The sequence below is a fragment of the Atractosteus spatula genome, chromosome 7 (genome assembly GCF_055471065.1).
Source record: "Atractosteus spatula isolate fAtrSpa1 chromosome 7, fAtrSpa1.hap1, whole genome shotgun sequence".
Classification (NCBI taxonomy): Eukaryota; Metazoa; Chordata; class Actinopteri; order Semionotiformes; family Lepisosteidae; genus Atractosteus; species Atractosteus spatula.
The window spans coordinates 39875239-39901577 of record NC_142712.1 but is presented as its reverse complement, the minus strand read 5'-3'; the positions used below and the strand labels follow the sequence as shown (position 1 = coordinate 39901577).

Genomic DNA, 26339 nt, shown 5'->3' with positions numbered 1-26339 from the left:
GTTTCTGAAACAGAATCCTGCCCTTTCCGTTTTTTTTTTTTCTGCAAGGCTGTTCTGTGATATTAGAAGAGCTATCAGACAATGTTGACAGAGCTCCTGGCTTCTCCAATTTATCAGGGAGCTCCTCTGCAGATCTCTGGATCTGGTACACTAATGCTGTTGATATTATTGAACGAAAAAAAACCTTCCCTGAAGTCAAAGGCAATGGGATATAAAAAGCAATGAAAAGTCAAAGCAATTTGGTTTAATACTGTTCAGAGATGTAGCCCAGGGTAACGTTCAGCTGGTAAAGTGAAGCACATTTGCAGTATCTACAGAGCCAGTTTTACTGTTTATCTAAAGAAGATCTGTACACTAACAGCGTACCAGTACACACATCCTGGGAGAAAAGCAGGAAAGACCCACTATGCACAAGAAACATATGACCCAAGCAATTATTTTTCTAGATTATTGCTCATCACTGTTGTATTACAGTGAAGGAGCATCCATCCCCAGCAGTCTTAAATGATCAATTAGCAGAGATTAAGCAACTGATTGATCCAATTAGATCATTCTGAGCTCAGCTGAAATTGAATACAGGAAAGATTGTGTACTATATGTGTAGTAAGACCACCCTTTGATGTTGAGCATTCATTTGTATTCCGGTGCAGTGACTATCCACATTAATATTAGCACTACATTGAAAATTACTCATGGATTTTTTCAGTATCTTAATTGGATTATTTACATTAAACTTTTCTCAAATTTAAAAGGTGTTATTTTTTTCTTTTTCATAGTGCTTTGCAACAAAAAACCTTAGGCAAACATATTTCTGTGTTAAGCTGTATTTTTGATTGGCAGTTCATTTAACTGCCAAGTGGTTTCCATATGGTCATATCGCGTTGCTTGCCATATGTGAGCAATGACAGTTTGTATTGCAGACATTAAGGACATCATAAAAGCAAATTCCAGACTTCATAATTATCTGTAACTTAATTTTTGCAACCTGATGTCCCTCCTACTTTCTGCACGGAAATGTGAATTTCCGTGCATTACTTTCTGTAGTTCAATATGTTTTCAGCATTATTTCTGCTGCAAGGTAAAAATGAATTGAATTCCAAAGTCCTCCCAAGTTAATTAGAGATAAAGATTTAAACTCCTGGGTTCCATCATGATTCTCTTGATAGTTATTCATTAAAACCCATTTCCTTGTCACCTGGTCACTTTAATTGTTGCCTATTTGAAAACAAGCAGAAGATTATTCAACCAGTGATAAAAACTATCATTTCTCATGTTGGTTATAAGAATGCAGTCTGCTGAATTGTGGCATGCTAGGTTTTCATCATTTTGAAATGTATTTAATCTTCTGGGGCAGGTAGAAGTGTGTAGTAACTGGAGTGGCCCATGAATGGGACATTTGCTTTACATGTAAAGTAAGTGAATTCCCTGCACAGGCTTCAACAATGTTCTACTGAGCTCCAGAACCCAATTTTGAAAGTCTGTGTTGTAGACATTTGTAGATTTAGGAGTTAAAGACTCACTGTCAATATTTTGGCTATTATGAGATTATTTCCCTGACATTGTCCAGAAACTAAGAATGGAATGCTGAAAGAACTCTAGTTGTGAAATCCTCTTTCTTATAGACACTGTGACAAACACGTTAATAACACTGGAGTATAGCCAGAAAAAGTTGACAGGCTTGACTCACGTTTTTAGTCATTGATATTTCCAACAAACTAAAAGGACGATAAAATGACTGTGCAATACAAGAAGTCAAAATTCCAATTTAGCTTCGTTAAAATGAATTTAATCTCAAACAAATCAACAAACAGAATGGATTGTTTTAAAACTCTCTCTTAAAATGTTTTTGTTTTCTGTAAGAATGATTCCATAGTGTTGTGAGTTAAGCTTGAGGAGGCTGACTACGGGATAGTTCACGTTTCAAGATGTGTGATACAAACAGTCCATGTGGATCTGTGCAGAATCTGCAGAACTGAGCAGCATGTTCAGATCTCTAAGCCAATAAAATCTTCCAAAGTTATGGAGATTTTTGTTTTAGTGCTTTTTGTCAGTATTGACATACAGCAATTAACCAGAGAAGATGAGATTGATGTGACTCACTACTGTACTTCTAAATAGGAATACAGGGCACTTTCACAGACATTGAGTACCTTGCCTTTTATTTGCATGTGGGCCATTTCTTTCTGTTTGCTTCAGTGATAATGCATGTCTTATTAATTTTAGCGAGGTCAGGATCTGCAGTACCTCTATAATTGCACATTCTGAAATTGTTGTCTACATATTTTTCTTTTTTTTAAAATGAAACATAAAACCCAGACATCGAATACAGTTTTGCTTTGCTACTAATTGATTTGGCTGACATGTTTAAAGCAGCTTAGGTTTGCACCCATTAACTGAGCCGGATATTTTACTTGAACAATTTTTGATAAAGTGTATTGCTCCAGGATGCACCATCAGTGTCTCATCTGGAATTCAAACCCACAAAATTCCAATTGTATTTCCAGAACCCTGACCACTGCTGACCCTATTAGGTGTGAGTGTGCTATTTTTGGTCATGATATTGTTGAGAAGCTGCAGTGGAGGTGAGTGTGAATATGAGAAAGGTTATAAAAGAAAGGTTGGTAGTTAATTGATTCTATGATCTCATTCAGCCGTTTCATTAATTAAGCCAAAGTATCAGCTTCAATCGCATGGCTGGCCAGCTTGTCCCACACTCCTACCACCCTGCATAGGAAAGTGGGCTTTCACAGAGGAAAATGGCATTAAATGGCATTTCTTTGCTTTCTTTCTGTAGCCATTTTTAAACAATTAAAAGGCATTTCTTTGCTTTCTTTCTGTAGCCATTTTTAAACAAAATGTCTCTCCCTTGAGAATGAGTGGACAGCAGAGAAAGGATCTCTCCACATCTACAGTTTCAGGTGCTCAGTAATGAAATATTTGTAATAATCGGGGCTTTAGAGGAGATGGAGAAGATCAAGCCAACATGAAGGGCAGGTTGCAGACAGAGCTGTATTTAACAGGTGTTCAACCTCCACAGCACACTGGCATACAATTGCTTATATTTAACTACACTGTGTCATATTTTCCAGGAACTTTTGCTGCTGCCACATAATTAGTTGGATGACAGGTGCAAGCTTCCGTTGAATCCTGCTGCTGCTGCTTCCACAGTTTCCTTTAGGGAGGAGCATGCTGTTCACCGCGCGGTAAACAGGCCTGTTTTCAACCAGCACAAGGGAATGAATTATTAATCTCCCCCACCACTGGTCTTTAAAGTGCTGCTTGGCCGGTGTTGCTGTACAGTGCATTTTGTACTGGTGCATTTTGTGTGGCGATGGCTGCGGAACAGGGGCTGCTGTCCAGCACATGTGCCAAAGCAGGTCCTGTGCTAAGATATCCAATTAACTCATTATCAGTCAATTAATCAATTAAAAATCTGGCTGTGCTCAACGTCTGTAAGGCAGGGGTATTCGACATATTCAATTAACTGTATATTCCAATACAGATCTTTGGTTTACTCAGCATTGGAAAGAACTGCCTTTTGACTAACCCTACTGAGGATTCTTGTCACAGAACTTTGTTATGCACTGGTGTTTAAATGTATCCCTTAGGAAATATTAAAATATGTTGGGATCAGGGCTTTAACACCGTTTTGTCCAATGCAGTATTAATTACTGTACCTAAACACTGTGCATTGCAAGAAAGATCTAGTTGTATAGTGCAAGAACATCTCTTCTTGATATCTTGATGGAAGTATGCTACAGTCTGTGGTTTGGGTTCTACAACTGGAGAGGCTCAACGTTTCTGAATTTTTGCTTTGAATTTGAACTAAATTAGAATAGCTCTGACTGTCTTGTCAACCCCTGCCTCAGTATTGCAACAGTCTCTTTCTGGACAGATTGCGTTGCAATACAAAATAGACTGCTCAGTATTTGGGAATCTCAACAGTGATGCCCAATTACTAATCTAAATCTCCAACCAGAACTGGAGAAGTGTGAACTTCAGACCCTCCTTTCTACATCCAGTAATAAAGGGAGAGAAGATTGTCCACCTTATAAATTGTGCAAAACCTGTGCAAAATGTCACCACTCTTGATTTTACTGTTTGTCAGAGCAGAAACCTTGACTCCATTATATGCTATTTTAAGGTGTCTGACTGTGCCTTTTATGACCAAGGGCAATTGCCTTTCTGAGCTCCTCAGTGTGCCGCTGTCATCCCTCGGTGCTTTGGAAAGGATACTGTGCAGATTGCTCTGCTGTTGAGCCTGGTTATAAACCATTCAGTGCTTAACTAAACCAAGTGCTTAGGAGAACTGTTATGCCCACAGCTGATGTTATAAAGACAAAACAGTTAAAATGGCTAAACTGTAAAATCACTTCATTATCAAGTGCCTTTGGCTGAATTTCTGTGCCTTAAAAAGCTCATTTTATGCAGTGATGCTGTATGATAATTGTTATTATGATTTCAGTTCAGTTTCGTATGTTATGAAATTAGATCAAGTCCAGCAACATGCCACAGCTCTTTAAAGATCTTGTTTTCCTATTTACGAATACTTTGCTTTTTGGTGGATAATAATATATATTATTTATAGGTATTAAGAGATATTTTTATTTCAGAAAATAGCTGGGTGATATTCTTGGTTCAGTTAACTTCACTAACCTCTCTTATGTAGTGTGCACTAAAAAGTGTCCTAAAACATTGTGTTTATACTTTCCTCATTGAAATTAAGGAATCTCAAGCACTCTTATGATTTTCTCACGTTGAAAACAATTTTTAATTACATTACATTCATAATGTATTTTTCTTTCCAAGTGACTCCCAAGCACTTTATACTGTATATACACAGCATATAGAAGAGGACCCACTTCACCCTTGACTGAAGTGCAGCTCCCACCTGGGTGATATTTATTTGTTAAAACGTTTATGACATTTTCTATTATGTGCCTGAAGCCTTCCTACACAGCAGATCAGATGGAGAAGTGAGAAATTGATTCACCAATTGAATTAAGGGGGGACTTGAGGGAGTTAAGAATGTGCAAGGACACCAGAGGACAAAAGTAAAGAAATTAAAGTGGGTTTGTGTTTAAGACCCTGACCAGGACCATTACACAAATGGCTGAGGAGCCTGGATCAAGACAGTCATATCGCCGAAGAACGTATCCTGACTTCCTTCTAATTAATTAGTGATCAAATGAGCTAGATAGGCTGAATGCCCTCTCATTTTTACCTCTACATGCTTTTCCCTTATCGTTTTGTACTGCTGCTTTGGTTGTCTCTGAATTTCATCACCTGCTCGCAGTTCACACCTGTATTTGTTAATATTCTCTTTCACATAGTGCCCCTGAAATTAATTTATTCTCAGTAGAAGGAGGTAAAAGAAGCCTGAGAGCTTTCTCTCCTGAGTTAACCCAACGTATCTCCTATTTTTATCTTTGAAATGATCGCATTTTAATGTGTCAAAACTAAGAGCCAGCTGCAGATAATCTAGAGAGAAGCTTTTTCAATCATATCTGTGGTGCATTTGTCACTGGCCAAGATAAAAATCTGCCCTTCTGTTTGATGACAGATCACACAATGAAAACAGTGCCTGAGTTCTTTAATTCTGTTAGTGTTATTCTCCCATTCAGTTAACATTAATAATTTATGGTGCTTTTTTTAACAATAATACAAAGCTTGACAATTCAGTTCACACCTGGCTTATCCTCACAATGCTTTCATTTTTCAGTGCAAGTGAGACACAATTACAAAGTTCTGTTAGCAGGGACTTTTGCTGTATTGAGGAACATTTTCCCCCATGAGAGAACTCCATGAATTGGGATGGTTTTTAGAGCACCTTGTTTGGTCCCTACAGGTATTCCAGCTTAAAGAAAAAAAAAGAATGCCCTTTAGCTATGCCCTGGTGTTAAAAGCCATTATTTCTAGTGTGGACATGTGAAAATTGTTTCTGATTCCCCCTGGAACTGTTTGAGAAGCTTGAGAGGAGTTTTGAAGTCAGAGCACTCTTCTGTCACTCTGCATGTGCAGTGGCCCAGTGCTGACAGCTATGGAGCAGACATCTTAGAGCTCGGGCAGAGTTTCAGTATTTTACAATATATATATATTTTCAAATTCATTCTCCTGCTGAGTAATTCTCAAACTGAGGTTTTATTCTTTTCAGAAAGAACACAATTCTAAATATGGGGTTTCTCTGTCTGTAGACCTTGTGGGAATAGTGAAAGGAATCTTATTATTAATAATTTATTTGGCTGACACTTTCCTCTAGAGCTGGATGCCTGGCTCAAGGATACAACAGCAGTGTCCTACCTGGGTGGTATACCCGTAACTTTGTGCTTAGAAGTCCTGAGCCCTAACTACTATTCCACACTGCTGGCAGGCTAAAGACCTGCAAAAAACAGCCATTCCTCTATTGTCAGTATGTCAACAAGCTAGGGATCATACACTGTATAATGTAATGAAATAGAATTGTCAGACTGCTCAATAGCCTGTCTCCACTTCCTTTTTCTACATTGCTATCTAGAGTCAGTGCCTAGTAATCTGCAAGTAAAACAGTGTTTTTGTCTGAACAAGGCCTTTAGAAAATTACATGCTACTGGAGGTGTTTATATCTCTTCAGTTTTGTCATTTATTTCATTTGATACTTGTTGCCCGCAGCTCGCGTGGGTCTGTGTACTTAGTTTCTGCCTAGACGGATGGATGTTTATTGTGATTCACATATCCAGCACAAAGAGCTTCTGCAAAGGGGTCTTGGCTCTGAGAACAGAAGGTGTCATTTGTACAGGCCGCATCAGGGTGGCGTCATAACGCTTGACTCGCAGGGGAAACGGATGGCTCATGACCGTTTTGTTTTGCTGGCTTAAAAATATAAAGTGTGCGTTCCCAACCGGTTCACTATCAAGCCAAACAACTTGCTCTGAAAAAACGACAAAGAATCACTCCAAATTTATTTAATAAGAATCGCAGACATTAATAAATGCAATAGTGAAGTGCTGATTGTAAAAAAAAAAAGCCTTTTTTAAGGCATACAGCAGGAACAGTCAAATATCATCTTGTGCAATCTGTTTCAGTGCAGGTCTTTGATCACGGGGTAGCTTGATTATCTAGTACTGCATATATCAAATGGCAAGCTGTCTACAAACTGGTTACACCACTAATACTCAGACTGGTTTGATAGGCCTGTGTTTGAGCACTCCAGATTGCTTTGGTACGCTTTAGAAATAGAAATGTGCATCATGGCTGACTTGATTGATAATTTTTCTATATTGAAATAAAGGAAATCTTCGCTCATCAAGCTCAGATTTAATCATCCGAATGCCAGCAGGATTATGCAGGGGGCAGGAGACGCACTTGCCTTAGAGAGAATAAGACATAGTAGCTCCTGCCATGTCCACCTTTCATTATTTCATTCATTATTTGACACTTTGCAAGCTCTGCAGTGCCTGACAGCAGAGTTGAAGCTCCTCCAATCAGCTCTAAGTCTCTCATAGATGTCACGGCAAGCCTGCAAGCACTTGACAGGTTGCAGGAGTACCTGTTTCCGGGACATCCCTGGCTATTGCCAGTCACTCCCTGGTGGAGCTTAGCTAGTTGTGTGCCTCCACAATGGGAAGTTGTGGTATTTGCAGATATTTGCAGACAATGAGATGTACAGTAGGCTTTATGGATCTGCAGTAGCTTCAGAAATGAACTGCAACAAGGCTGAAACATTGAAACTTGGTGTAGGGTACTGTTAATTTGGGCAGCCCCTTACAGCCCTGATATGCCTAGGAAATTGAAACCATTACACACAAAAATTAATAATTCAAAAGTACTAAAGGCAGAGAATTGATATTTGTAATGTACTCATCATGAATGAAGCGCTTCATCTGTGAATCAAGTGGAATTTGCATTGTGCTTTATGTTTGGAAGAACAACACCATGCAATTTGTTTGAAATGTTTCTTTCAGATGCATTTACTTACTGGTGTGCTGTTCAGAATGCAATCAGGCTGAAATGATCTCGGTATTTTCAAGCGTCGCACTTATTTATAATCCCGTGGACATATACGGCAATGTGTACAATACAGTTCAGGCCAGACGAAGCACACGCACACAGACAATCAGGAGCTAAGACAGACGAGGCCCCAGTTCAATCCACTCCATCCCGTCAGAGAATGTTTATAGGAAATTGTTGTATCTCTCGCCTCATTTACTGTTGGCTGTAAGCTGAATTTATCCGACAACCTGATAAATGGGTTGTTAATTTATCCTTGGTGTACATTCTCCTCTCTCATTTTTTTTAAAATGCATGAACGTAACACTTTCCTAGATGGATGAAATAAATAGATAAATAAACGAAGTGAATCAAGCTGTCAAGTACACAGTTGGTGCTTTGACAGGAAGATGTATGGAGAGACACAAAGGCGTAAATTTGCAGAAAGGACTCTAGATATGATGGAAAGCTAGTGCTAGTCATGAATTGGCCAGGGGTTAGAGTCTGGATATCTTCTTGGAGTGATCACACATATTCCTCTGTTTCATGTGTCCTGGATGAATGAACACTTGGGATACTAGCAAAAAGTACTGCTTTATTCATGCATAGTTCGTGCACAAATATATGACATGAAATCCTTGCAAATATGGTAGTAAAACAGGTGGAACTTTTTAAAAAGGATTTTGTCTTTTCAAAGTGCAAGTATCCTGCCAGAGGTAGATCAGTGCTTTTAGGTATTCGAATTTCAAAACCCAACTAAAGTGCATTACCGAAAGCATTCAGTAGAATTTCACAGATGAGCCAGAATAGGTACAAGAAAAAAGGCACACACTGCTTTATTCTATTTATTGTAGAAATAAATGTCAGTGTGGGTATAGTGGTGTATTTAAGCAATGGCCTTTAAGCATCAGTCTGTTTTCTTCATTATAATGAGCACCTTGCTAAGATATGGTTTCTGGCTGTGGGAAAATCGTAGAGATGCAATGCAATAGTATAGATGAAAGCTTTGCACCAACAGCTGCTGCACATGAGGACATATTCAGATATGTAGATATGATCAGGACTGGGTGTAGCATCATCCTGCTCTGCTTGTGTTTCTGGCAGCAGGCCGCGGGCACAGTCTAATGACTAGGGCTCAGAGGACTGCAGCCATGAAGAATCTTCTCTGTCTGGAATAAGATGTATTCCAGGCATTCTGTGGCACGGTGTGGTGGCAGGACTTGGCAGCCCCATAGCCAGCAGATGCAAACAAAGCAACAGGGACAATAGAAAACCTTTTGCCAGAGCTCATTACTGGAGCTGAGGGATCTCATGTGCAGAACTGAGTATTAGCAGTGTTACTTGAACCTCCTCTTTCTAAAAGTCCATTTGAAGCACCGGACGCAGGCACGGGAGAAACATGAAGGCGTAATCCCCAAAATAAAGCTCAAATTCAACCTGCAAGGTTAGACAATACTGTTTTCTCTTTTGCAAAAGAAATGCTGAGGTAGATATCAGAACTGAGGGGGGTAAGCCACTTAAGTTTGACTATTGTATCCAGAAACCAGAGGGCTTATATCTTTGACTTTCTTTTCTCATATAATTTGCCCTCTTGTGTATTCTAGTGTTCATTGGAATAGCTGCATAGCACTGTATTCAGCAATCAGGGTGTTTACTCAGGAGTACATACAGCAGGAACATAATAATGAGACAACGCAACATATGAACTAGCCAGGAAACGCATGAGAACACCAATTCCAAGTATGCTGGCCTGTCTTGTAGCAAGATACAGCAATTCACAGGGGACTCACAAACATACAATGAGCAGAGGAGTGTGTAAACCAGTCTCCTGTGCATTGGACTATAACTCCCTGTTAACTGTAATATGAGCTTGAAATATCAGGCACGCACACCTGTTTATCAAAATACCTTGGTGCTGGTTGTATGTGATCTGTGAGCACCGTTTTAATTATTTTACTCCAGCTGCCTTTACTTTTGGTTATTGTTACTCCCTGCATTAATAAAGCCGGAATAAAAAGACAGCGCACGTCTCTGTGGAAAGCAGACTTGGCCAGCAGCCATGTGCTGTAATATCCGAGACGGCCTGTGTCTGCCAGCCCAGCCTCGCAGGAGGACATGGGGGGCTGCTGTGCTGCTGAAGGGATTCTGCCGGAGATGAGGCATGAGGCAAATCTGCCGGCTCTGCAACAGTGGACGAGCTGAAATCACTAGAAGCAGAGGGCAGCCAGTGAAGAATGCCCTGCACTTACAGTTCCACGTGCAAATGCCAAGACAGAGCTTATGAATAGGAACCAAATCAATCAAATTAAAGAAATAAATATGCCACTGTAGGCGGGAGGTATTGAGAAAGCAATGCGTAATTCCGCCTAATGATCTAGGCTTCCAGGCAAACATTTGTATGTCACCGTTTAGGCTATAGTCCCCTCAAAGACAGATTTTTGAGCTCATGTTTTAGGGAATGTGAAAAATGTTCATGGCATTGGCTTTGAATGAACGATTCATACTGTAGCTATATGTAAAGAAATCTGAAGGCTAGGTCAATGACCTATTTTGTATTAAGTGAAAATGGTTCCTTTGGATAAGGTTTCCTGTAACTAGGGTTAAACGTTATCATCCATGAATCCAGCATTGTTTAGTGGATTTAAACATTTTGTGTATGGAAAATGTGAATCTTCATTTCTAACAGGGGTGTTATAAGACGGAATCATCCTGTTATTATTCCCTTTAAGGATAATCGTACATTGATAAAACAATGTTTGCTAAAAGGTGCAATTATACATACATGAGAGACTCCTCGTACAGGTGCATAGAAATACTGGTAATGAAACAAAACGGGAAATAGTTGTTTTTTTTGTTCCCATATTTCTATCCATCCTATCCATAACTCCAATTCAAGTCTGTGCTTTTCTGCTGGAATATTTAGCAGTAGACATTGTAAAATTGTAACAGAAAAAAATAAATGGGATATTTAAGTGTGAAAAGTAGGAGGGATATAGTATATTCGTTTATTTTTTGGTTTCATTTGATTCCTGTAGCGCCACCATTGATGGCTCAGGTCTGTGCAGCTAGGATTCCCTATATAGTGGCTGAGTACCGTGGGAGTTGGGCGAGTGGAGCTGGGCAGAGTATCTTCAGACATTCAGTACCCTGCAGTGGTTACCTGTGCCCTTCTGAACTATGAAGACCAGGCAGTGTGCGCCCAGTGAGAGACACGACACTCTTCCAGTCGCAGCCGATCCTGCTGTTCTGCTGTTGGTTCGGTTTGGCTCCCACTGCGAAAGGTGACAGGTGACGCCTGAGGAAGGCGCATGAGTCTCTCCTCTCTTGTCCCGCTGTAGAGAGCCGAGCTGAAATGAGCAATATAAAAAAAGCAAAAGAATCGGTGAATTCAGATTGTGGTGGCTGCAGCTCGTCTCCTGACAGGTTTCGATCAATATCTCTCGAGTACCTTGTGGCCTGGAGCCTCCCAGTATCTGTTTCTGCTGTTCCAGAAAGCTGGCCTCCCATCACGGGACAATTCATTGCTTTTCAGTTTCCTAGGGAAATATATCAGCTTACATTCAGTCCAGAATGGACTGTAGTTTTCTTCAGTTTTTAAAGGACGTTCTCTTTCATGAGCATCTCTGTCTGTTACGGAAGTGGTCCATTTCCCTTCGGGCTTGCCCTGCAGTTGGACCACAGGCAGAGAAGAAAGCCCTCAGTGAGGCAGGTGAACCTGGCGACTCTCTGCAGGGCCTGCGCTGAGCAGAGAGCACGAGGCTGCAGGGTGAGTGGGTCCAGCAGGACAGTGCAAGATGTCAGAGCAGAGCCCGGGTTCAGAGTAAGGCCGGTGGGTCTTCCAACTCCTGGAAAGGAGAAAGAAACCTGTTTTAAAAAACAGGTTAGAGAGCATGATAAAGTGCATTATGCTTCAAAGCTTCTTCCTTTCTTGTTTTCATACAAGGATAACTATAGCAGCAAGATTGATGATCTTGTTGACAGCTTTTGACTAGAAAATGGCGATAGCTAGTATTACATACACACTGCAATTACTGTCCTGGATGACCTCAAAGCACATAACGGGGTTGTTTGTTAAGTGTATCTTAACGATCTGCACTGATGCCACATCAGCTGGAGCAGTTTATTCCAAAACGAGCTTATTTGAGCTGTGGCTGTGCAGCAAAATCATTGCTTCAAGAGTCCTCTTTGAAAATATCTACATTCTGGTGACTGTAGAGGCCTTGGAAGAATAATACACTGGAGGACCACTTGCTGCAGTCTGGATGGTCATTGTAGATAAAAAATAATCTGAATTATTTAGTTAAATAAAGAGATGGGGCAGTTGATTGCTTAAGTAGGTAAGTACTGGAGGTAGAGGTCAGAAATATAGAGCTGTGTGTTCACTATGGCCTCAGGCACTCATACAACATCCTATACTGCAACACAGTAGATGAAGTTTAAATTCCCTAGTCAAATGTTTTCTCAGTTTAGGAATTCATATTTTGGTGACTCAAGACTTTGTTCCAGGTGATAAAAATAGTAGTTCTTGGTGTCATCACCGTGATTGACAACACATTTCACCCCCCTTTTTCTCCACCCTGACACATCTCTTCCTGATAACATCTGCCCTGAAATGACTGTGTGTGCGAAATCTTTTCTTCAGTAATTCTCTGCACAAACACCTGGCTAGTACCAGTGCCCTTGACAGTTATTCTCATTGGCATTTACTGGCTCATGATCGTAATTTCCAGAACAATCACTGCACTGTCCACTTTTTGGTGGAAAACATCCTGTTTTCTTGCAGTTTGCCTTACTGCTGCTCTGAAGAAAATGCTCCTGTACACAAGGTAGCCACTGAGCTTGAAACCCTGCTTCTTTTGCAGGTACAAAACTAGGTGCCCAGTTACTTTGTCATGCAGCACAATCAGCTCAGAGTGCTTTACAATTATGAACCAATGCAATTCTCAGCAAGTGTAGAGGCCATGTCGGCATCTACCCTCTGTAGACCTGAACTTTCTCTTACCAACCAAAGTGGGAAGTGAAGAAGGAAGTGCTCTTTTCAGAGACACGTTTCCTTGGCATGTCGCCCTTTCTGTGCTTTCCAGCCTATGAGGCCCTGACAGCTTCACTTTATTCATAAATCTTCTCTGATTGAGAATCACTTCTAGCTGGTGCCCAGTAAGATATTGTTAGCATATCAACATTCACGATCATTAGCGGCTTAAGCTCATATAACTTCATTAGCTCCGTTTCCCAGGGTTGTCAGCTTGATCCATTTTCTTCATGCTTTTCAACCTCCCTGATGCGTAACTTTGGCTAATCTCCTCTGCATTAAAAATCAGAGAAGTCAGATGTCTGATCTCAGATCACATCCTAAAGTAGGTGATTATTCATGTGTCCTGATGATCATTGGAATCATTGGATCACCTTATCATAGAACTTAACTCAGCATTTGAACATCAGAAGGGTAATAAACGTGAGGAAGACGGCCTGCCCATATAGTCCATTTGGTCACTAATAGCTAATTGATCTGAGGGTCATAGTATGCAGTGCCGTTCCCTATGGCTTCCTCCTCTGGTTTGTCTTTCACCGTTGATACAGGAGAGGTCTAGTGGGTTAACTTTGCCCATGGTCTTCAGGAATTCGAATACTGGAATCAGGATTCCATGTAGTTTTCTCTCTTCTAAACTACAAAGATTCACTTCCCTCAGTCTGCAGAATTAGATATTCATTTATGCCTGGTTTACTTTTTTCAGCACTGACTCCAGGTCAGCAATATCTTTTGCTACATACTGACCAAAAATTGAGCAGAATATTTTAAAATGTAATCTTACTGTTACATTGTACAGTTGTAAAGAAACATCCTTTGATACACATTATACACAACTGTACTGTATATCCTAACCTTTTTGTCAGTATAAACACAACTTTTTCAAATGCTTGATTTTTTTTATTACTTGGTGCTTTCAACCTTATTCATAGTTTACATTTTTGCTATCTGAATGTAATGCACCGCAATTGCGTACAATAAATGTCATCTTATTATTTTTTCCTAAATCTCTTTGAATAGTGTACTAACTATACGAGACTCATCATTCATTGAAATCAGGTAGAGCAGTGGTCTTAATACAGATTTCTGTGCTACTCCTCTAATTACTGTACATCACCCCAATTTGAGCTTTCACAACTTAATAATGTCCTGCCTGTTTCTATCCATTGACAATCCAAATACATGCACTTCTTTACTTATGGACTTCAACTTAAGAATTAAGCTTTTATATGGAACTTTATCGGAAGCAGTTTAAAAATCTAAATATGCCATATCCTATGCTCTTTCTGTCTGTCACGCTGCTAAAACCATGTTAACTATCATGCCAAACAGATGATCCTGAGGTTTTGTTCTAAATATTGTTTCCAAACACAGGTGTGTGATAGAAGTGATTCTGTTGGTCTGTAATTGCTTGGTTCAATTTTTGCCTCCTTTTTTATGGACAGGTGTTGCATTATCAAATTTATTGTCAACAGTATGGGCTTTTTCCCCAGAACCTTCTTTCTTCTGCAAAATGCAAACCCCTGCACAACTCACTGCTCAGTTTTTATTTGTGTGTTGTTGTTTTGCAAAGCACATGGGTTGGATTCTATACAGTCTGTTTACCGAAAGATTTGCCTAATTAATTGTCAGAAGTGATTATATCTTATTCCATTATCTCTAGAATCAACACTGTGGGTTTAAATGTATGCTGGCTAGGGTTTGATTACAGAAGGGAAGAACAGAAGCTCTCCATTCACACTTAATTGAATAAGCCTGTGTGTACTGTGCAATGCTCTCTATGCACACAATTTGAAAGCCTTTACACAGTCATTATTTCCTTGCATTAAATATTTTTAATTAAATCCATTTTTCATTTTATGATATGTCAAGGTTTATAATGCCAGGTTTATTTTCCTTCGTTTAAAATTGCACTCAGATGAACAATATTTGCTGTGACAAGGACGCCAAATGCAGGTTTTAAATGGGTCTTTTTCTCCTCACTGCCTCTTTCTTTTGACCTAATTTTCCTGTTTCTAGTCACATTCATTGCAGCAGTTTAAAAATGCAAAAAAATCAATTGTTTATGACACCTGAAATAAACCACTTTATGTATTAGTAACATTTCATGGAAATGTAGAAAGTCTTTTCAATTTCTTTTGAGCAAAACAAACAATACATAAACTACGGTTCTTTACAAGAGAAAACTAATCTATTAAACCTGTTATTATAAATTAATTCATACCAGAGATGTGAACATACAGAAATGTGATTTAAAAAAATCAGTCTTCACAAAACATTCATTTTTCCTTTCTCTGTGTAGTTGAACTCGGGACTCGATTCATGTTTCAGTGGTGGTTGAAGGTTTTTTATCAGCTCGTTCATTTTCTTTAGATACCATAGCTTCTTTTCAGTCAAATCCTGTCTCCATGGGAGAAAATGATTAGTCCCAGGATTCCCCTCAGTGTCAGAACACTGGACATCACTACACAGAATAGAGCGGCAAGGAAGATTTTAAATGCTTTCACAGGTGACATCTGTCATTTTTCACAAATTGGATTCTCAAGCTCTAATTTCTATTAAATTGTGTTTTGATCCTAGCTACCTATTCATGTTTCCTTAATATTACATTGTGGGGTTTCCTACTTTATTATTTTTGTCCATGTTAAAGACATAACAAAAATAGTTTAGTTGTCCTTAATTTAATCAACATTTATTGTAAACACCTACCAAAACCATGAATGTTTTTGTATTACATCTGATTTCTTTTAGTGTGGCAATTTAACATAACTAATTTCAAATTAATTAACTTAACTTTAAAAATAAAAGCATGTCTTTCTTCTCTTTTGGTCCATATAAAAATAATCAGCATTATTTTAACATAGAGAATGTTCTCCTCTATGTGGTTTTAGATAAAGTATCTAAATTGCAAAATTATTAAATAGGCAAGTAACCTAGAAGTTACAGTTACGCTTATAAAAGTATCACCTTTTAAATAATAACAAAATTATTGTTTTTATGGGCTGGTTGTGTTCCACACATGAAAAATCCATACATTTCTGAAACCTAATTTCCCCATAAACTTACAGAGTGGCACGTCTTTTTGTGTTCTGTAACATAAAAAAGTTGCAAAAAGTGCTCATCCAGCTGTTTCTTAAAATAATTCAGATAACAGCTACAACTCTTTGTGTTAGGAAGTGCCTCCTTTTCTCACTTTTAAATGCACTTCTGTGTAGTTTTCACTTGTGGCCTCCGGTTTGTGTTTCACCGTTGATCTCCATTGAGAATTGCATGTTACTAAGGTACATAGTGCTACCTGAAGATCACTGATGCACATGCAATGAAAACCATACTTGCTTTGCAACGAACTACAAGAGCTATAATATTATTTCACCCAGGGCCGTGCTTGCACTTTGACAGTTCTTTTCATTTCTTCTAGATCATTGCGTTTGTGTCCTTGTTCTTCATCCTGGTTTCTATCACCACCTTCTGCCTGGAGACTCACGAGGCCTTCAATGAGCTGCATAACCGCACAGAGCTGGTGACTGTCCACAACAACACAAAATGGGTGGTGACACTGGAAGTGGTGACCAAGCCTGTGCTGACTATGGTGGAGGGCGTCTGTGTGGTCTGGTTCACCTTCGAGTTCCTGGTGCGTGTCATCTGTTGCCCGGACAAGCTTCTATTCATCAAGAACCTGTTGAACATCATTGACTTCGTGGCCATCCTGCCCTTCTACCTGGAGGTGGGGCTGAGTGGCCTGTCCTCCAAGGCAGCCAGGGACGTGCTGGGCTTCCTGCGAGTGGTCCGCTTTGTGCGGATCCTCAGGATCTTTAAGCTGACCCGACACTTTGTGGGCCTGAGAGTGCTCGGCCACACTTTGAGGGCCAGCATCAATGAGTTCTGCCTGCTTATCATCTTCTTGGCGCTGGGGGTCCTAATATTTGCTACCATGATCTACTACGCTGAGAGGATAGGAGCCACGTCTTCTGACCCCATGGCCAACAAACACACTCACTTCAAGAACATTCCCATCAGTTTCTGGTGGGCTGTGGTGACCATGACCACCTTGGGCTATGGGGACATGTACCCCCAGACGTGGTCAGGCATGGTTGTGGGTGCTTTATGTGCTCTGGCGGGTGTGCTGACCATCGCCATGCCCGTGCCCGTCATTGTCAACAATTTTGGGATGTACTACTCCTTGGCCATGGCCAAGCAGAAGCTGCCAAAAAAGAAGAAAAAGCACAATCCCAATCCTAACACCCAGCCAGATTCGCCAACCTTTGGCAAGTCCATGAGCAGCTCTCCCCGAGACAGCACCCAGAGCGACACCTGTCCACTGGCAACAGAGGAGGCAATCGGAAGGAATCGCTCAGGTAGGGAGTACCGTTCAAATCAACTCTTAAACTTTCAAAGACACAGGCACATGTTCAGTACTGTTTCACAGCTCCAAGATCTCGAGTTCAAATCCAGCCTGTTCACCCTGTTTTTTCATGGGATTTTACTAGGTCCTCTGGTTTCTTACCACCTCCCGAATATATGCAGGTTAGGTATGATTGGCTGCTGCAACTTGTATGATCAGTGATCTCCATGAAGAAGAGTATTGAGCCTCACCTTCTTATTGCCCTGCACTCTGAGTAGGGATTGAATGGGGGTGGAATAGGGGAACAGGAGTGACCTAACATCGTTTAAAGAATGTGCAATCTATTGTGATTTTGTTCTAATTGCACAAAGCAATTAAAACTTGATTGATTTTTAAATTGATTGTGAAAAAGATGGGAGAACTTAATATCAAAGAATATAAAAAATGTAATCTGCCAGAACATGGAAGGAATATATTTAGATGCTGTTTTTTAAATATTCATTTAGTTGGGTATTTGCAATGAACCATGCAGAACCAAGCAGGCTTGTTTTTTTTAATGTTAATCTGAGAATCTTATCTTAAAGTTCAAAGGCACTTATTGTAAGGTTTGGTGGTTTGTTTTTTTGTAAAATGTTAAGTAAATGTAACTGCAGCCAAAATGCAGAACATTTCAGTACCAATCAATAGTGAGAGTGGTGACCATGACGTCATCGTGACCTGGCCTGTTCTTGGTCTGACAGACTCCAAGCAGAATGGCGATGCTGGTGTGGTCATGTCAGAAGAGGAGCCCCTGTCCCCTGGCGACAAGTGGCCAATGAGACGCTCCAGCACTAGGGAGAAGAACAAGAAAGAGGCCACCTGCTTCCTGTTGACAGCAGGAGAGTTCTCCTGTGCTGCCGACGGCGGCGTCCGCACTGGTACAGGTAACTGGGAGAGGAACGGAAAAGAGAACTTCCTATAGGACAGTGTGTAGGATAGGCTTGATGGCCAGTTTCCCCTCCTGGGGAGTTCCCCTCCACCCATCTCCCATGCGGCCCTGACTGACTGGATTTCTTCAGATTCCCAGTCAATTTGCAAAGGAACTGCTTTTACTGACTGACTCTTTGCATAGAAGCGGTGAGGACTAACAGGAAACAGGAGGGCCCATTCTGCTCACACACCTCCTTCGTTCTGTCAGAGTTTGGGGGCATTACTCCACATGCATGTCTTCACATTCCCAGGCCCAGAGGGAGCCACAATGCATTGGTTAGGAGGAAAACCAATGCGATATGGGATAGGAAAGAGAAAAGGGTGGATTTTTACAAGCATGACAGCCAGTTTCCAATGTACTTCAGTACCTTCTACCTTCTCTCCTTGCAGGGGTGAGGAACTGAAATGCATAGGATGTTTTTTTTATCCCTGTCATTCACTTCACCTCATGCCTCAAGTCATGCATGTGCAAACCTGTCTCAAGAGGACAGGTGGCTAACAGTAAATTGAAATCAATATATGCACAGAAATCCATCTACACAGACTTCAGTTTGTTACTTATCTGCCAGTTCAGTTCATTTTCTGTTTTATTTTAGTTATTAACAGCTAACCAAAACATTCTAGACCCCTTAAACTATATACCAATTTCGAAGTAGAATTTTAGAATTGTACTTATTATAACAAAAAAAACTCATTTTCTATAGCCTTCTTTATAGGTATGCTATACATTGTCTTACTAATACCCGGCCAGTCACATTGTTATAGTACAAACTAATTTGGCTGACTTGCAGTTATTGCTCTGCCTGATACATGTTACAGCCAGTCACCTTAATGCAAAAATGTGCATTAAAAAACCCTGTTTTAAAAGATGTTGTTTTTTTTCTGAAATTACTTTTTCCCTGACACATCTGGCAGCTCTGGAATGTTGCTGCTAATCTCAGAACTGTGGTGAACATTAATTGGACAACATGGGTTTCTTAACAGCAAGGCATTAATTGAATGGTCACTCAGTTTCAATATACTCCAGTAATATATCTATTGGGTGTAATGTTTGGATTGTTATTACCTGGAGAAATTCAAACATTTGCTGTTTGATAGTGTCTAAGACTCTGGGAATTCCAATGAAGAGCAGCAGTACATAGATTTGGCAATTACATTTAATTTAAATGGGTAGCTGTACAACTGTAGCTTTCAAATAAGCATATGGCTTTCATTTGTTGAAACTAAGCACTACAACTTGATCTGCTTGTCGAAGAATTGCAGAAAACGTTTTTATTGCTGCACCAGTCAAACCCATCATCTTAATAAAGAGCCACTAAAAACCCTTTATTCTTCTCTCTCTGAAATAACTCTGTTCTGCGCTAAACCCCATACATTTCCTTCTTGTTAATAAGGCAAAAAGTAATTACAGAGTATTCAGTTTTGCACGAATTAAATATTAAAGTGTCTTCTGAGGTTGTATGGATGTGTATGCTAGGCCAGGGGATGTGAATGGGGAAAAAAGGTGTATTTAATTAGAAGCACTCCCACCAGATTTTCAAAAGCAGAAATTAATCTCTGCACTAAGGTCTGTGTTGGCTCCACATTTTGTTTCTTGTGCATTCATTCACAAAAGCTTCAGTTCAGGCCCTATTTTTGGAAAGAATGGATCTCTGCTGTCAGGCTCAGCAAGCACTCTGGTGAGCACACTTAGTTTTACCGTCTTATCTGCAATTGGCCAAATCTGAAGGAGGCTGAGAGTGGTGCTGTGTGTGTGTGTTGGGGGGAGGTGATTGTTGGAAGCTGATATTGTTTGGGTGCAGACTTCAGTCAAAACTCATTAGCAAGATAATGTTGAGACAAACAAGCTGATAAGAGTATCTCAGTCGGCAGGTCCCCGTCGAGATGAAATCTTTCCACTTCTTAACTTAAAGGAAAGAAGGAAAAGGCAGCTTCTGTTTTGTTTTCTATCCTCTGGAAGGCTAGAGCAGCTTCAGAGGTTTAGTTCAGCCATTCCAACAGAAGAGAGCGGTGTGTGTAAACTGTGTGTGTGTGTGTGTGTGTGTGTGTGTGTGTGTGTGTGTGCTTCTTTCACCTTCTTTTTGTTTATTACACTCGGGGGCACTTCTGAATTTTTGCTCCAGTGCATGATGTAATTGCTTAATTGCCTTGTTTATTTAATTTGTCCAAAATATTTTCTTCCCTGATTTCAGTCATACCAATGAATCCCTCAGGATTCTAGCATCTGCTGTATTGTTTTGCCCCTGCCCCCTGTAAAACAACTGTATATGCCTAGGACAGCTCAGTGACTCGTAAGCCTCATAGCTCTCAGGTTCTGTGTTTGACTCCAGTCTGTGAAACCCTCTGCATGGAGTTTGCATGTTCTTCTTGTGGCCATGTGGTTTCCTCCCTCCTCCCAAAGACATGCTAGCTGAGTTAGTTGGTGCCTCTCTAGTCCTGTGAGTAAGGGGGTTCTGCAAACAAGCAGTGTCCTGACCAGGGTGCTATCGCACCTTACAGCCCATGCTTCTGGATATACCAACAAATCATCAATTGAATAATTAACTGTGATCGGATAACTAGAGGGCAGGATGGTGGCATAGTTGTTATCATTGCTGACTTGCAGTGCTGGGGTCCCGGGTTCAATTCCTGGGGGTCATGGAGTTTGTATATTCCCCCCCATGTTCATTTGGGTTTCCTCCAGGTGCTCTGGATTCTTCCCAACGTCCAAAGGTATACTGTCAGTTTCTGTAAAATTGGCCCCGGTGTGGGTGTGTGCATGCTTGTGTCTGTGTGTGCCCTTTGATGGACCAGCATCCTGTCCAGGGTGTATCCCTCCTTTCCCCCCGCAACCCTGTACTGGATAAAGAGCTTTGGAAAATTTAGATTCCCATCCATACAGCTGTGGACGTGGCTAAATTTAGATTGAGAAGAATATCCTTTGCAGTCTTCAATGTATAAACAATGATCACAGTTGGAATAAAAATGCTTTGCCAGATAAAATGTGATGTTGAGACATAAAAGTGATCAAGTAAGGTCAACTAGATTTAATCCAAAGTCAAGTGTAGCATGGGGCTGATATCAATCTGTTCAGTAATGTCTGCTGCCACACCTGTCCTGCTGCATCTTAAAGACTGTCTCAGCCTGACATAGAGGAGATTCTCCTTCTCACCTGTGGATGTGAGTAGCACCTTTCAATACTGTCATTCTGTGTAGGACCCTTCCCGTAAAGATCATTTTAATTATACCTCAGTGGGTTTTCTGCACAGGACAGCCAATCCAATTACATGCCAGTCTGAAGGTGCCCTGCATCATTCACCCAATTGGTCCTGTCCCTGGTTGCCATGGTTTCTTCATGAACATGGTGTGCGATGGGCATTTCAAAAATGCACTGTGCACAGCAAAATCTTTCCATGTGGAAATGCAAAAGGCAACTGGCTTGTGCTATGCTGTAATTATCAATAATAATATTGGTAATAACTCTCCAAATGCAAACTTCAAAAACAATCCAGCTGCTATTCTTCCAGATGTAATGTTATAAGCGGAAGACATTCATAGTATTTTATTTTTGGTTGTTAATTCCACTTCACTTTCTGCCATGTGGGTTGGGATTGAAACTAAATCCCTATACTTGACGTGTAATCTCACTTAGGTTTACTGATAATTACAAAAGGACACGAATTGATCACAGTATCATCTATGTACTGCTGCTTTTCAGTGCTCTTAGGCCTCCTGTTGGGCATTTTACTTTTTAAAAAAGAAGAACTCTCAGAAGAACCATTTTGTTTCTGTTTCTAAATAAAGAATAGATGCCCTGTTCCCGAGTCTATTTATAACTGTAAACCCAATTAAGTGCTTAGTTACTTACTAATGACATATTAATTACTGGATGATTGCTGTATAATTATGATGCATATCAGTCAGTAACACGGATAATAAAGACGTGAGGGGTAGACTGCGCTTTTATTCCAAGGTGACGCTTCCACGTGGTTTCCTCTGAAGGGTTCTTCCTGGGATCTTCTGACTTTTCCGTCATTAAAAATAATACAGTACATATGTATGTTTTTCATGACCCCGAAGGTCGGCCTTGTCTTGCAGGATATCAGTGAACAGTGATATCGGCCATTGTCGATCCAAATTGACTGCACAAACTCAATTTAGAAAGCTGACCTTAACAAGCTGAAGTTACAAAGGAATACATTTGAAAAGAGCTGAGGGGATGTGCTTCCTTTTGAAATAATAAATTAAGGCGGAACAGTCGTTAGAGTTCCTGTTACTTTTCAAAGATTCTTTATGCATATGTAAATATATTTGATCCAGAGTTCTGCATTTTATTTCAGGACAACTATTTTAGTCAAGGTCTCCGAATTCAAATCTGATGAAAGGTGTGTGGTTCCAGTATTCGGCTCCAAAGATGTTGCTGTTCTCCAGGTCTGTGTGTGTTGATGGCTTTCAACACACCCGCAGACACTGTATGATACATAAACCGTGGATACTACTGCTTAGCTCGGTTCCTTCGGCCTCCCCTTTGTATATAAGTTATGTTCCCCTTCTGTCTTTGAATACCGCACCAGTAAATGAACAGTCTGATAACTTATTTAGAAATGTATTTTAATGAACCCTTTCACTTTACGGATTCCTGAAATGACCTAAAGTTTCTTGCTTCGTTTATTTCAATGAAATCGTTTTGGAGCCGTAATTGGAGTGCGCTGTTGATTTCGGTATTTTAGTTATGTTATTTTTTAAGAAAGCACTCTGGAGAAATTTAAGAGCACTGCTCTCTTTTATCATCTTTGAACAGCATAACGCGGATTAACTCAATACGTGACACACTGAAGCAGACGTTTTGCAAATAGATCAGTTATGTCATCATACTGTACGTTATTCCTGCTGGGGTTGAACTTCGAAACTCAGTGTCAGCCTGTACAGCTCCCCATTCCTGCTTTAATGAAGCTTACAAAAGCTGTTTGCTCACAGGTTCCCTGCAAAACCTGTATCTGCACAAACCCACGGTCACAGTGATGTAATATTCACGTTCTGGCACAAAGACGATGAAACGTGTTGTTGACATTTTAATTTAGACTGTAATTCAGTATCAGCAAGGCGATAGTGATGACAACTTCATTAATCAAGTCTATTGAGAAAACCCTTTCTTAGCTGCACAAATTCATGATCTGCAGCTACGAATGTTGGTTTTCCTTGAAAAAAGCAAAGTTTCTCATTGCTGCCGTTAAGTTTTCATTCTGCCTTTGCACATTTGCAAATCTGCAATCAAAGAAATCCGACAAAACACCCTCTTTGTAATTTATTTTCCTTTTTGTGTTTCCTCCGTTTTACCAAAAGCAATACTTGTCTTGCTTTTCCAGAAAGGATCGTATATTTTTGCAGCAATATTTTTTGAGGTTCGTACTTCAGAATTGAATTGAATGGTTCTCTTAAGCTTTATCCTTCTTTGATGTGCAATAGAAAAGGGATTTCAGGCGATGTTTTGTTTGTTTTCATACACTTCTGTATTTCGAAACTGCAGCGACGCCCTCTTGTCTTCTGCTGAGAGCTCTCAAGCAGAGGTCGCCGCTCCTTCCTGATAGGTAGCGATCGCGTTAGGGTGAGCAAGCACTGGACAGAAGTTGGTAGTGCAATAGTGTTACCCCGAGAACGTCAAAAAGGAATATTTTTCTCCAAAATCGGAACATCAGTGCTCTCGTGGTGGGACATTCCTATACTGACTATGATGTAATTGCTTCTAAAGACATCACTGTGTACACATCTGTCTGTTTCCAATGTTCTGCATGTGCTGCATGGAATGTCACTGTACAACGTGTATCATGACAGAAAGTAGCAAACCTCTTCAGTGTAATTGATATATAGGCAACATCTAACTAGGTGTATTCAATTGAAGTAACTCTTTAAACATTGTTAACGTTGTTGTTAACATTTTCTCATGAGTTAAAGTTACCCAGCGACAGTTATTTTACCAAAAAAAAACGTTAAAAAACTGCCGCAAGAACCTTCCACGCATTTGGTGTAACAATGCTGTTTCAGCTGTGTAACGGACAATCTCAACTGTTGTTCATTATCCTTTATTTTATTTTTCTTTTGAGGAAGAAAAAAGAACATGTAACGACGGTATTTCAGTGCAAGTCAGGCTTTCATCCATAAAAACGTACTAAATGTATCCTAGAATACAATGGAAATGTGTGTTTGAATATTACGGTGTAATTTGTGACTGTGAACTAGACTCAAATCTTTTATCCTCTGTTCCAAGTTGTCTCGCGGATTCTGGTCGGCTGAATGGTTTTACCTGGTTTAAAACATAACAGTAAAAGTGTGAACGCATGCTGCTTCCTTCGCCGGTAACTTACAGTACAAGCTGTATTTCTTAGAAACGGTGTTTCCAAGCTACAGCGTGCGATACCTCAGCGAGAAAAAAAAAGCTTGACAGTTAAAAACAATCGACCAAAGAGCCCGAGGAGCGCTGTGGAGGATGCGGTTCCACTGAAAACAGCCCAGCGGCATCGATGGGGTCAAAGAGGCCGAGACCACATCAGCAATTTGAAGACGCTGCGTACGTTTATCGTACATTACCAATTACTTCTCATTGGCCTTTTTATGTTGTAAAACAAAAGGCTACCTCCAGGTCCTATGTTGAAACCGTGACAGCTGGGTTTTGATTGTGTTTTTTCAAGTTTTGATTTTATATGTACGTTGTATAATATTTTAACTTGGATAAAAAAATGACCGTTTCCTGGAGTTTGTCAGCACTATAATAATAATCTCATCAGTAAATGGTTACAAGATCCATGTCTCAGTCTGTAAAGGGAAGAGGTGGAGAGGTCAGTGCAACTCACAACTGGCAGCCCACTGGAGCTCAGCAGGTGTGAGCCTAGTCAGTACCTGGATGGAAGACCTCCTGGGAAAGCTAAGGTTGCTGTTGGAAGTGGTGTTAGTGGGGCCAGTAGGGGGCGCTCACCCTGCGGTCTGTGTGGGTCGTAATGCTCCAGTATAGTGATGGGGGCACCATCCTTTGGATGAGACTTAAAACCAAGGTCTTGACTCTCCATGCTTATTAAAAATGCCAGGGTGTCTCTCAAAAAGAGTAGGATTGTTACCCTAACCTGGCCAAGTTTCTCCACATCTATGAACTGGCATCATCACTGTGTTCTCCTCCCCACTGTTAGCTGTGTGGTGAGCGTACTGGTGCACTATAGCTGTATGTGCGCACATTGGTGGTGGTCGAGGGGAGTCCCCAGTACCTGTAAAGCAGTTTGTGTAGATTGTCCAGAAAAATTCTATTTAAGTGTAAGGAATTATTATTAGATTGCTTTTTAGTTTTTGTCTTAACCCAGCTGTAACTGAAACCAGACCCCAGCGGTAACTGAATACCGCTTCCTAGTAGGAGGAGGTAGCCATGTGATGTTACAGTATACAGGTCCTACAGCTGATGAAGATTCACAGCAATCAGCTTGCTGTTCGAAATTGACCTATCCGAACAAAGTACTTGACAGGATGGAAGCACGCTTAGCTAGATGGATACACCACGCTGTATTCTATCGGTTTGCACTGCTTGCGGTTATTTTATTGTTGTGTTTTAAGCACCAAATGGGTGAGCAGCACGTTTCTTCAGAGACAAGCCACTCTAAGTACTGGGCTCTCTCCCTGGAGCCCAGTGCTTCTGGTGGCTGCTGCCTTGGGTGATTTCTCCTGAAGCTGCCATATACTGTAACAAGTGTCTAAGGCAATATGGTTACAATCTTGTATCCTGTAGGCATGTATTTCTATGCATCTCTGCCGGAATACCAATAAAAAGAATTTCCAAATGCAATTTTGTCTGCTGTGCTGTGTTGTGTTCCTGTCACAGTGATCATCTTTTTTTTTTGTTCTTGTTGGTAATTCCTGCTTCTGGTTTTGACCTCTGCTCCTGTGCTGCTGGTTAAAGTGTAGCTAGTGTAGGTTTCCCACGCTATGAGAGGCCTTTTCAGGAGTTTCTTTGGTTTCAACAGGTTGCCAGTTTTTGGAGGTCGAAAGGTTCAAGTGCTTTCACCTCCCATTTACAAT

General features: G+C 40.4%; 1 protein-coding gene across 1 annotated transcript in view; it reads left to right on the top strand.

The window, feature by feature from the left end:
• The window catches only part of kcnc4 (potassium voltage-gated channel, Shaw-related subfamily, member 4), a 37586-nt gene extending 11482 nt beyond the window's left edge, over positions 1-26104 (top strand). The window contains exons 2-3 of the mRNA XM_088921890.1: positions 16413-17349; positions 18077-26104. Coding sequence (XP_088778016.1) covers positions 16413-17349; positions 18077-18297 — 1158 coding nt within the window. The 3' untranslated portion in view covers positions 18298-26104. The remainder of the gene's footprint in view (positions 1-16412; positions 17350-18076) is intronic.
• Positions 26105-26339: the final 235 nt, after the last annotated feature.